Raw genomic sequence first — 13,634 nt, forward strand, 5'->3', positions numbered from 1 at the left:
GCTCTCGCTACCAATACGCCAGGAGAGCTTCTTTTCATTCCTGTAGCGACCGAGTATCCGGACCTTTGTTTTTTCCTTGTTCACTATAAGCTGGTGAGCCGTTTGTGCAGTAGGGTAAAACCGACCTGGAGGAGGCCTCCTGACTACGAGGAAAGTTGTTTCCGTGTAATTGTAGCATGTAATCAGTGTGGCAGAAATAACTGTTTTTCTCATGTCAGTTTCTCTCAGCGGTGGGAATTATCTGGAATGTGACCTTGTCACTGTAGAAATAAATGTGACACATTTATCTTTAGTGCGATGGCATTAAAATTGTTATTTGCAGGTGCAGTTCTTTCTGTAGCGCTTGGCAAATAAAAATAAATGGAGTACCACTGTGTTTTGATTTCTTTTAAATTAAGGGTCGCAGATCATTACATGCACTGCCTGGTGACAGTTTAGCTGTCTTACAGCCTCATGTAATCAAAAGAAATTCATTAACTGAATTATATAAATGAATACATAAATAGATTAGCTTTGAGACAGCCATTGCTGTTTTGAACTGTCATTCACATTTTGCTTCCTCCTACCACAACATATCGCAAGAGCACTTCAGCACGTGGCTCTATTGCACTGTGAGTTAAGGCATTTTGTTTAATCACGTCTCAAACACCTAAACGAAAGTGCACTTCATTGCCAGGATGGCGCGCCAATACTTTGCCGATGTTCTTTTCTTTCCATTGTTTATTCTTAATTTGTTTTGTGTGTTTAAACTGTGTCTCTGGAATACAGTTAAAGTAATTCAATACCCCTTGCCAATAAAATATTATTTTCCTGTGATGTACATTAAAACGTAAAAGGTTTTATATACCTGTTCAAAGTACACCTTCCTGCATGAAAGTAAGTACACACACACTTTTATTAACATTATGTGTGGCGATATTTTTGTTATTTGCATATTTATTGTGATCATTGCTATCACATTTTAGCAGCAGCTTTTTTTCTTTCTTCCTCTGTTTTTGTGGCACGTACTTGCAGTAAAAAGATTTTTTTTTATTTCAAAGTGTTTTATTACATTTTTTATAAACAAGTACATTTGCATTTCCGTTACGGGGTACCAGCCAAACGTGGTTGGTTTTGCAGTAGTTACAGGTATTTGGTATACGTGTTTAGCTGAGCCCCTTTACATTGACTTGCTAGGAAGTTAAGGACAGAATGAAAGAAAGATAGAGGATAGAAAAGAAAGGGTGGAGATAGGATACAAGAAGTGTTCTATAGCAAATAACCTATTCTGGGTTTGTAGCCCGGTGTAAAAACTCGACACCCCCCAAGTGACCTCACGGGGGTTCATAGGAGTCCAGATATGTGTCGAGCGACTTCCACATCCCCCTAATGGCTGGTCTCCAGGGTGAGCTTTGCAGTGCAACAGTTTAGCCATGCAACAGTTGCATAACTAAATACTTATAAGGTCCCAAAAGCGAGACCTATTGGCTATGCAAAGCGGTCGCGAAAGTGAAAGCGATCACGATCAAACATCAAAGCGGCGGTGCGGCCGCTAAAGTGAAAGTAATCACGGTCGAGCGCAGCGCACGCGCCCCCGCACATGCACTGTAGCTCCAGGCTGGCCTGGTAGCACTTTTTGGAGCCCTCTCAATAAGTCTCGCCAGACCAGCGCATGCGCTGGGTCAGACGAGACCTAAAAACTTGGAGGACTAAACCTGGCAGACTATAGAACCTTCCAATCCGCTTTCCTAGCAAAACAAGGGCCCTACTAGATGTCACCCCCTCAAGGGTACACACCGGTATGGCTACTAGTTGAACGAGCCATACTAAACAACCTCAACCCGCTGATACTACTAACAGCTAATAAACACACACACGCATCCAGCCCAATCTTCAAAAACACAAAAATTGCCCTACTCAAAATAGACAAAAAAATGGAGAACAGTGCAAAAAACTCGAACTGGTGGTCCATCTGGGCCAATAGTAAGATCAAATACAAAGGGAAATGCCTGGCTCTCGACACATGGATGGAGAAAGGCATCTCCTACTCAAGCCAACTAGAGGAGGGGGGCCACCCCATCATGTTTGCCACAATAAAAGATAGACATAAGCAGTAAAAAGATTTTTAAAATGTAACCTTCGCACCAGCTTGCCAGTGCCTGTCATACTGAATTTGCCAATTCTAATCGTTTTTGTACCTGTGTCAAAAACATACAGGCTAGTAGTTCACACTGAGCTTTCCATATTTTAGGCTGTATTAAAAATAAGATTTTTTTTCTATAATAGATCACCGGATTGCAGCTGGAGGGCTGCACCTTTGATGGAAACAGACTTTCAGAAAATCAGCATGATTCTCCCAGCGTGTCATCCATGCGCCCTTGTTACATAGCATGGATTCTGCAGGTAGTGATTGTTTTTGGGACTGTAATTTGCATGTGCTACTCTACATTTAGTTTAATGTCAGTGCTTTCTGTTTAAAGGTATTTTGAATATTTATGTAATGAAAGTACAGTTGTCACTACTGAGGAGCCTATTAACAAAGGTAAAGTTGCACATGAGTAAATCACCACGTGTAAATTTAGACTTACACCTTTGAGGAAATGTACTACTTTTGGCTATTTACCATTTACAAGTTATTACTTTTCTCTTCACAAAGGTGTAGAATTATACGTCTCCACTGTTGGAAGCTGGCTCTCTATATACTATACCAAAGTCAGGTATTGTGTGCACAGAGTCCAGTGGATCCCCAGAGGCTTTACAGAGGCTCAAGTAGGTAATACTAATGCTCTCTTTTGTGGTAGTGTGGCCAAGCAGTTAGGCTTATCAGGGAGCAGTGCTAAGCACTGGTTGTTCACGCACAAGCAGGAAATGATTACATACACTCAATGACTAAATCCGAGACCAACGGTTTGTAAAAAGTTTACGTTTTGCATATTTATTTCTTAAAATCAAAGGTACGGGTGCAGGGGTGTCCTTTGGTGTCGGAAATCAGCTTACCTGTGTGATCGCGATTGGGGGGGGGGGTCGTCGTGCAGAGGCTTCAGTCGTCGATGTGGAGTCTGGCAGGGGTCAACCCACAAGCAACTCTTGCTCATGATCTCTGGGCCTCTTGGACTCGGGCCATGGGCATCGGGTGCAAAGGTGGTCGACTTTGCAGTTCCAGCGGTAGAGCTTTGGTCTTTAAAGTTGGTTTTCTTCTAGACAGGAGTCTTTTTAGAAGGCAGGCGGTCCTCCCATGGTTCTGGAGGTCCATGAGCTGTGAGACGAGTCACTCTTCTGTTGCAGGGTCTTTAAGGCTGCACACAGCCAGTAGGGCGGGGGCCAAGTGAGTTGGTGTCTTCAGTGTTCACTGTTTCATGGCTCTTCTTTGTCCTCTGCTTCGTACGTTATCCGTAATCTGAGCATTAAGGGTCAGGGGTGCCCCTAAATTCTAGATATAGAGATGTTACAGGGGTCAGAAGGTAGTAGCCAATGGGCTACTTACCTTTAGGGTGCCTACACTCTTTTTATGTCCACTCTCTCTGGTGAGGAAACATATCCCTTACCTTATTGGCAAGAGCCTTCCAACACAATATGGAGGATTCTCAAAGGAGGGGGTCACTTCATCTCAGGGTACCGATGGGATGGTCCTGGCTGAGTGGGGACACACCTCTCTTGCTAGCTAATTTTCTTGCCGACCTTGATGTCAAAAATGGGGCTTGGTCAGGGGGGTGGACATCTCCACTAGCTGGAGAGGCCCTGTTCAGCATAACAAAGGGTTGGAAGCCTTTGAGGCCTCCCGCCTTTCTATGCTGTTCCTGCTTAGGGGTAGGTATGAAGCACCTCCACCCAGAGCATGCTTTGTTTCTGACCCACAAGAGCAAAAGGCTCCCACCTCAGGGGGTCAGAAACATGTCTAGAGGTAGCAGGCTAGTGGGGACCAGTCAGGCACACACTAGTGAGTTGGTAGGGTTTCAGGGGGCACCTTTGAGGTGCCCTCAGGATGCATTTTTTAATAAATCCAACACTGGCATCAGTGTGGGTTTATTAAGCAGAGATGTTTGGTACCAAACATCTTGGAATTCAGTGAAGCCTTCATGGAGCTGTGGAACTCGTGGTGACAAGCTTTCAGATCATGTACTCAGTATGGCTTCACTGTGCAGTTATAGTTTCTAAGAATGGACTTAGATACTATAGGGGCATATCTACTCATGCAGTTATGCCTTCACATAAGGTATAGTGCACCCTGCCAATAAAATATTATTTTCCTGTGATGTACAGTAAAACTTAAAAGGTTTTATATACCCGTTCTAAGTACACCTTCCTGCATGAAAGTACACAAACTTTTATAAACATTATGTGTACAGCTAATCTTGTATCTGCACTTTGGGAGCTCTTTTGAAGTGTCTACGTTGGCTGTCAGAAATTCTGCAGGGGAAATTGGCAGATTTCGGGTTCAGCTTGCTGCTTCCAGTGGCTCATCCTATGACAGCTTTTAATGAGAAACGTCTGCTGCTCAATTGGACAACCTTAAATGGGGTGGAATTTCCTTGTCCACTGTAGTCGAATTCTGATCCCATGCAAACTGAATCACTTTGCTCTTTGTTGATATGAAATGATTTATTTACAAACTAAAAAAAAAAAAAAAAAATTAACATTATGTGTGATGATATTTTTTTATTTACATTCCTATTGCAATCTTATTGCTATCACATTTTAGAAGGAGCATTTTTTCTTTTCCCCCCATTTTTGTGGCACATACTTGCAGTAAAAAGGCTGTTTCAGGGATTCTGCTCAGGAACAGAACTATGCTTTGGACCATAGAACATCATTAGTTAGGGACTGAGTCAACGTACCACCTCTGTACCATGAGCCCGAGCCTCACTATCTATAGTGTCTCACTTGCCCTCCTACTCCTAACCAGAGGAACAAGTGAATTGAAACCCCAGAACACAACACTACCAAGCCTCTTAGGGATCGCGGTGACAGGACACTCCATTAAGCTCACACACTCGTACTCATCCACAATAAGATATGAAAGAGACACGAAGAAAGTTTGAAATGTTTATTTAAAGTATCGTGCTCTGAAATGCAATATACATGGCACCATCAGAAAACAACTGCATAGCAAAAATACCCTCAGCATTGTTAATAAACCATATATTATGAAAAGCCCTGTCATATTATAAGACAAAATAGCCTAATCCCTCTACCTATATTACAAGGTTCACATGTTCATAAACAACAGCTGCATTTCTGCCTTGTGTCTAGGTGTGAGTGCCTGACCAGAACAAAATAACAAGGGACATTGTTGTTTGACTTTGACTGCTATTCAGACTAAATCCCAGAAAAGAACAGAATGAAAAAACAACTGCAGCTTCTGTGTAAAAATATAATGTAGCACAAAAGTAAACATCTTTATGTAGTAACGTGTGCAAAGCTATAGCGGCCTGTGTCGTGCACAGTTAATCTAACATAGGGAAAACTACAATGGGCCCTATGTAGAACACATCACAAGGCCTGCACTAGGGGTGACTTACCTATGCCCCTTGATGTGCTGGTAGGCCTGGCACACAACCGCTCCCTTACATGCTTGGGTATTTCCCCTTAGAACAGAGGTATTCAGACTTTTTTGCTCAAGCCCCCCTAAGCAAGATGTTTTCAAATCGGGCACCCATCCAAAACTTTATGACAAGGATTGGGGGAGCGTGAGAGATGCGGCTGAATGCACGGTGTTTGGCGTGTATGAGACCTTTCAGTGATATTTTTTTCTGTAGCTCCTAGTCAACACTAAATGTGAGACGAATAAAACTGCAAATACAACAAATAAAACCAATAATTGACCCCAAAATACTGCTCTCCATAATTGGGGTGTTGTGAGCCCCTCACAGACCCCTCACAGGCCCCTCACAGACTATTGGTCTATCGCCCACCGGGTCCTCTAGGCAATTTTATTATATCCCTGGAGGAGATCACCATCCAACGTGCACTCCGATTTCCTCACTTCCTATTGCTGGGAGATTTTAATCTACACATGGACACAAGCTCTGCCCCCGGAGTTAAAGAGCTGAAAGAAATATGTAATTTGGCTCAGATGGTTCAACAGGTGCAATCTGCCACTCATGAAGGGGGTCATTGCTTAGATCTGGTATACTCTAATTTTAACATCTCTGCAGATCCACCCTACCCTATTACATGGTCAGATCACTTTCCTGTTCACTTCTCCTGGTTTATAAACAACATCCGTGTGTCACCCACACCCAAGCTTGGGGAACGTCCTAGGAGAATTAATATTCCGGACCTAGCGGAAGCCCTTACCCACTCCACCCCAATGAAAGCACAAAATTTGGATGAAGCTGTAGACAACTTCTCATCCTGGATAGACACCTCCATTAGGTCCTTACCAAAAAGCAAAAGAAAAAACAACCATAGGATCACTCCCACTTCCCCCTGGTATACTGAACAATTAAAAATCTTAAAAATAGGATGTAAGGCGCTAGAGCGAATATGGAGAAAGAACTACTGTCCTACTGCTAAATCGGAACTCCGTGCAGCCCAAAAAAGCTATTACGCAGCGATTAAAACAGCTACGCGTCTAGAATTCAAAAAGCTAAAAACAACAGTCGAGAAATTTTCTCTATAGTTAAAAGCTTCACTACCCCAGTAGCGGAGAAGAATTCAATTCCTCCCTCCACAGATTGGTGTGAGCAACTATCCACTTTTTTCATTGAGAAAATTCAAAACATTCAAGACATTCTGAATAACCCTGACCAGCTACCTGACCCACAATCTGATCTAGCCTTAATTCACCAACTTCCTCCTCCTTCACCTTCCCAAGTAACTAAGGCTAAAACAGAGATGACCAAGTTTACTCAGGTCGAAAATATAGATGTTATGACCATATTAAAATCTCTGAAGTCAGGGTCACCTATAGATCCTTGCCCTGCGAGGGTCCTTAATGGAATAGCTGAAGTAATTGCCCCTATGGTCACCGCTCTGGTCAATGAATCCCTTACTTCTGGAATGTTACCCTCCAAGTGGAAACAAGCCAAACTTCTCCCTTTGATGAAAAAACCTTCCGCAGATCCATCGATCACTTCCAACTACAGGCCTATGTCCCTCCTACCTGCCCTTGCCAAAGTTTGTGAGAAAGCTGCATTCCGGCAACTTGAGAGATTTGTGGAATCTTCTGAGGCTCTCCATCCGGCCCAATCGGGCTTCCGCACCTCTTTCAGTACGGAAACGGCATTGGTGGAGGTGGTAGAGGCCATTAGGGATTGCCTTGACGGAGGCGGCAGAGCGGCCCTTATTCTTTTGGACCTCTCTGCCGCCTTCGACACGGTGCCCCACCTCCAACTTCTATCTAGGCTGGAGGACATTGGTATTTTGGGTACAGCACTGGAATGGATCAGGTCTTTCCTCTCCGTCCGGACTCAACAGATTTGGCTACCTCCCTATTACTCCTCTAATCGAAGGGTTGAAACTGGAGTTCCCCAAGGGTCAACCTTAAGTCCCCTCTTATTTAATATTTATTTAACTCCTTTGATTCGGCTGGCAGAGAACTGGGGTGCTAAGATTATGGCTTACGCCGATGACACCCAGCTTCTCTTCACCTGGAAAAAGGAGAACTTGTGCACCTCTGGAGTACGCCAATGCCTATCCTCTGTATTTGCCTGGCTAGCTAGAGCCTGCCTCAAATGCAATGAGGAAAAAACAGAAATTCTGCTCTACGGCCAATTTCCCACTGACTTTAAGGAGTCTATTTGGCCCACTGAATCAACATGCCCAACGGGAGAGAGTGGGTTGGCCAAGAACCTGGGTATCTGGTTTGGAGCAGATTTATGTTTTCGAGATCAGATCTCGCGACTGGCGGGGACGTGTTTTGGAACCCTGACTACTCTTCGTAAATTCTTTCCCCTTCTTCCTCAAATGGCTAAAGAAACGGTAGCCAGAGCTCTGGTGCTCTCCCGTCTGGACTACTCAAACGCCCTTTATATAGGGGCTCCAGACTACTTGATCAGAAAGCTACAGGTAGTCCAGAATGCAACGGTGAGACTCATTTTTAACATCTCAAGGAGACTTAGCGTTCGCAAACAGTTGAAGGATCTCCACTGGCTCCCTGTGGCCCAAAGAGTGCGCTTTAAAACTTTGGTCCTCGTTTATAAGGCCCTTAATGGACCATGCCCTGCTTATCTAGCCAAAAGATTCACTCTTTACCTCCCGACCCGTCAGTTGCGATCTACCTCCAGAAAGCAGGTGGTCGTCCCCAGATTTAAAAGAGTTCGTCTGGGTGGACAATCTTTGACGGTAAAAGGAGCTCAATTGTGGAACGCCCTGCCTGACGCTCTCAGACACTCTTCCAATTTGTTCAATTTTAAAAAACTGCTTAAAACGCACCTCTTTCAAATCCATGAATAGCCGACCCGTTTTACCACCTTGATTCAGTTTCGTTCCCGCGCCAGGACAGTCTTGACTATTGGAGCGCGTTATAAATCTGCATATAACATAACATAACATAACACCCCTGGGCCTCAATTCAACTACACCTGCTGCACTTTTGATAACTGAGCCCCTGAGGAGCGGGCTATCACCTCTGCCTTTTCATCCCTTTCCCACCTTGCCTTACCATGACTCAAATCTTGCAACAGGCCCTCTGTACCGTTCAAGAAAAAAAAGAGCTCCTATATATTGTTTCCCATTTTTCTGCAAGGGTGCCATAGTGCTAGATAGGAAAATAGGCACCTATGGCCCTTTTTAAAAATTAGACAGTTATAATTGTGATACAGTGTGCCCCTCAGACACCTGGGCCCCAGTGCCGCTGTACCTGGTTCACTAATGATAGCCTTGCAATGCAGGCTGTCTTCTCTGCCATTTAAAAACAGGGCTCAGATCTTGCCACGTCCCACTCCCTGCTGTCTCTATGAGATTAAACAAAGGTGTTTCCTCTACTTCAATTTTCCCTTCCCTTGAGCCAGTGCTTTGAGGCTCAAAGTATCATTGGCATAGCAAGTGTGTATTTGGCCCTAATAAAAGCAAAAGAAAATACTAAAACTGCCATGATTGGGGTTAAGTTGGCTATTCATACCACGGGGTCCCAGTACCGCTGTATATGCAGCACCAATGATACTTTCTGCCCCTTTGTGTTACAAAAAAGCAGAAAGGGTGACCTGGGCTCTGATGTTAGCAAGGACAATAAGCCCCACTCTTCTTTTTTTGTAATAAGACAGACATAATTGGGGTACAATGTTCAGTTACACCCTTGGCTCCAGTACCTGTTGCACTAATGATAGTGATGGGCCCTTAAAAAAAAAAACACAATATATATTGCCCCCTTCCTAGGGACCATCTCCCTGCGGAAGATGCCGTATATATTCATTTGTAAACCACAAAAATGGCCCCAACATTTTTCCCCCACTTCTGGGCCATTTCTTTCACACTAACCATGGATTTCCTGTTCCTCCCATGCCACCTATTCTAAGACCCAGGGGCTCAGAGGATTGATTATAGCCCTGTATCTGAATGCAACCCTGTTTGCTCCCTCTCTGCCGTCCTCTGGACTCACGTTTTACAAATACAGCAGTCCCTGAAAAGTTGATTCTGACCTTGAGGTGCCTTTGCCGAAAGGCGAAGAGGGTGGTTGGGTACAGAGAGCTAAAGAAGAAAAAGGCTTTCTCACCAGCCTTAAATTGAGAGCCTTCAAGCTTCATGACTACAAAGATTTATTCTTTTTAAGAGGTAATGTAAGGGTGTTATCAGCTGAGTTCCAGATTAATTGACTCAATCTCCCTGTGCCCAAAAAATGATTGTGACTTTGTGTAATGTAACAGGTGCTCATGTAAAGCACTCCAGAGCCTTTGGGTTGAGTTTGCACTATATAAAACTGCAAAAACAATTCTGGCAGCCTAGTGTATATTGTGTGTAATACTATTTTGAAATATTGACTTGCATATTCACAGTGCTTTATTTTACAGGCTGGGGCCTCATAGCACCATAAATACTTAAGTCACTATTCCACACTTCCGGGTTCGCCGGATTTCCGCCGGAGTTACGCCTGAGTTCAGCCCGTCTGCGCCCGTCCACGCTCGGCCGGGCTCAGGGGCGTGGTCTGCTGCTCCGAGAAAGGTATTTTCCACCAGAGACTTACATTATATAGAAAATGGTATTCAGAAGTTAGATCCAATCATTACGAAGAGGCTAGAGGATATGAATATCCTTCGACCACTGTCCCGTCTTCTTTGAAGTTGACTAGTCTGAATGCAAGGTCACTTCATAAGCACTGTCTTGAAATTTTTACTCTTCTTCAGGAAGAGGATATTGATGTGTTGATGTGTTGACTCTTACGGAGACATGGTTGGGCGATGACTCCCTGCCTGATATTATAGCCACCCTTCCCAATGAATATGATGTGGTATGGTATAACCGTACCGACAACGCTCGTGGTGGGGGGGTAGCTATTTTTTATAAAAAGTACTTAAAGGTTGTTAAAATAGTGGCCGAGTCTGTAGATCTATCTGATATTCTTGGTGTGTAAATTACTTTGAATAATTCATGCCTCGTGATTCTTACAGTCTACCGCCCTCCAAATTCCACACCAGCATTTAATGATTTATTTGCCCCTATCATGTCTGATTTATGTACAAGATATCAAAAGATTGTGGTAACCGGGGACTACAACATGCACTGGGATAAAGCCCATAAGGATCCGGCAACTCGACACTTGGAGAATACTATGTCTTCACTTGGTATTAAACAGCTCGTAGATGCCCCCACACATATCAAGGGGGATACCTTGGATCTTATTTGGACCTCAGACCCAAAGGTTATCCTTGTGGACATTCTGCCTTGTGTCTGGTCGGATCATTATTTGGTGAACTGTGAGATTCCCATTGTAGGCTTCTTGGCTCAAAATCAATTAAATTTGAGGAAAGTTCGTCAGTGGATAAAAGTTGATTCACTATCCTTGACTAGCACTCTTCCTGATTATGCCCAATCACTGGTCTCTAGTGGAGATTTGGATCAGGTTTATAGGGACATAATGCGAATTTTGAGCCAGGCGATTGATGAGATAGCACCCGAAAAGCTACATAAGGTAAAAAGAGTAGGAAAAGGGGCTCCATGGTTCACTCCGTTGTTGAGGGACTAAAAAAAGAAGCTCCGCCATCTACAAAGGAACTGGAGGAGAACAAAAGATGGCGTAGATCGGGAATCGTATAAAACCTCACTAAACTCATATACAAAGTTGATCGTAGCTACAAAAGCAGATTTCTACGAAACCCGCATAAAGCAGTCGGAGAATATTCAGAAAGAAACATTTACAATTCTGACAGAGTTGAGTAAAAAAACAGAAACGTCTGAAACCACAATAAACGTTGATACTTTTCAACGTTTTTTTTTGGAGAAGGTTGAGACTATTCTCTCTGAGATTGAGCATAGTACTCTGAATGGTTCGCTTCCAGTACAGGAAGTTCAAACCTCTGTGGAAGTTTCCATATCAAGGTTCCCTGAGATAGATCCCATGGAGCTTGAGCAGCTCATGAGTAGCACCAAATCAGGTTCCCCAGCGGACCCGTTTCCCCTCAGGGTCTTTCGCCTGGCATGTCCTATCTTTAAAGATCATATTATCTCCCTTCTCAATAGTTCAATGGAGACTGGTTATTTACCATTGAGTCTTAAGGATGCCTGAGTTAAACCTCTGTTAAAAAAACCAGGAGCCGATTTGACCATTTTGAAAAATTATAGGCCGATATCCCAATTACCTTTCTTGTCCAAGGTCTTGGAGCAACATGTGCTGAAGTCCCTTTCTTTATTCCTGGAGTCACTCCATCTACTCCAGGAGCGCCAGGCAGGATTTCGTGCACATCACAGCACCGAGCTGGTGATGCTCTCGGTGCTGGATGAGCTTAGAGGTATGGCTGATAGTAAGAAACCAAGCTCCCTGATACTTTTAGATTTTTAGATCTATCGGCGGCGTTTGATACTGTCAGCCATTCCCTGTTATTGGACAGATTGACCTCTTTGGGGTAAGGGGTCCGGCCCATAAATGGCTCCAGTCCTTCTTGACGAGTAGGTCGCAGAGGATCCAACTGGGGGATTGTATCTCCGATATAGGCATTTTGGAGTGCGGAGTCCCTCAAGGCTCTGCATTGTCTCCACTGCTGTTCAATCTTTACCTACAACCGTTGATTGCATCTCTTGCGACTATGGGCTGTGGTGTGTTTAACTACGCTGACGATACCCAGCTGCTGCTGAGTATTGATAATACGGCCCGGGCTCACACTAATGCCCAGAACATCCTCAGACATACGGTTGGCTGGATGACTGCAAACCAGTTGAAGATAAACCCGGACAAAACGGAGGTTCTGGTGGTTTCGACCTTAGCTTCACCTTGGAGTGACTTTTATTGGCCCCAGGAACTAGGCCCTACACCGACACCGTGTGACAAAGTAAAAAGTCTTGGTATCAAGATTGACAATGAGTTGTCAATGGCCAGTCAGATTGCCTCCGTAGTAGGGATGTGTACTGGGTTGATTAGACTGCTGCGTAAACTAGTTCCCCTTCTTTCTTTCTCCATGCTTCGAATGGTTGTTTCTGCTACGATTATATCGAGGCTGGATTACGGAAATGCTCTCTATTTAGGTCTGCCTAAAACCTTGACTAATAGACTGCAGGTTGTCCTGAATGATGCGGCGCGATTAATCTTCAGGCTACCTAGACGAACTCATGCTTCTCCTTTACTGCTCAAGTTACATTGGCTTCCTATCGAGCAGAGAGCGGAGTTTAAGAGCTTATGTACGGTCCATAAAGCAATCTACGGACAGGCCCCGGCCTATATTAAAGAGCGCTTGAAGGTTTATAAGCCTAAAAGAATTCTTAGGTCCTCTGATTCTCAGCTTTTGGTTTGCCCCCGATATAAGCTAGCAACCAAAGGTGGGAGATCCTTCTCGGTTCTGGTTCCACAGATATGGAATAAACTTCCAGAACCACTTCGGAGAGAAGTAAATCTCCTGCGTTTTAGGAAGCTGTTAAAAACGCTTCTATTTAGGGAGGCTTTTGGCTCACCTTATTAGCTGCTCTGAATGCCTCTCTTTTTTGCCTTTCATACGTTCTGCATTACTTTTGTTTGTCGTCGGTCTTGAGCGCCTAGAGACCTGTAGGTGAGTTGGCGCTATATAAACCGAAGTTAACAATAACAATAACTAACTACGATGCAATTTTGTACCTTTCGGGTCTCATACACATGAGCATCTACAGTGACCGTATTAACCAACTGAGGTTTAACATTTTACACCAATTTGTTTTTTTGGCAGATTTTTATAGCTCAAACTTGACCTGAAGGTATTGGAAGGCTTTACATGAGCATCAGTTACAGTACACAAGGTCACATCCAAATAAAGGCACAGGAAGATTAAGTGATTAAGAATCATAGAATGTTTAACTTGCATTTATTTTTCATTTCACTGTGTGTGGCTTATTTCACCAAACAAATAACAAAATGCTTTGGAAAATGTTGTTCTTTTAGCCACATCTTTGACCATGCCTCCACACTCAATTACCTCCTGTGCCATAGCACTCCAGATCACAGTTCCCCAATGGCTTTTTATTCACTTCGAGGTCTGTTTATAAATGAAGACTGTCTGAAACCACGCCAAAAAAGAAGGTCGCACTTCCATGCGATT

At 43.8% G+C, this 13,634-nt stretch overlaps 1 protein-coding gene across 1 annotated transcript in view; it reads left to right on the forward strand.

Moving 5' to 3' along the window:
* DYNC2H1 (dynein cytoplasmic 2 heavy chain 1) overlaps nt 1-13,634 on the forward strand; it is a 1,714,832-nt gene that overhangs the window by 1,668,540 nt on the left and 32,658 nt on the right. Inside the window, exon 89 of the mRNA XM_085621461.1 lies at nt 2,266-2,382. Coding sequence (XP_085477587.1) covers nt 2,266-2,382 — 117 coding nt within the window. The remainder of the gene's footprint in view (nt 1-2,265; nt 2,383-13,634) is intronic.

Source organism: Triturus cristatus, chromosome 8 (assembly GCF_964204655.1).
Source record: "Triturus cristatus chromosome 8, aTriCri1.1, whole genome shotgun sequence".
Taxonomy (NCBI): Eukaryota; Metazoa; Chordata; class Amphibia; order Caudata; family Salamandridae; genus Triturus; species Triturus cristatus.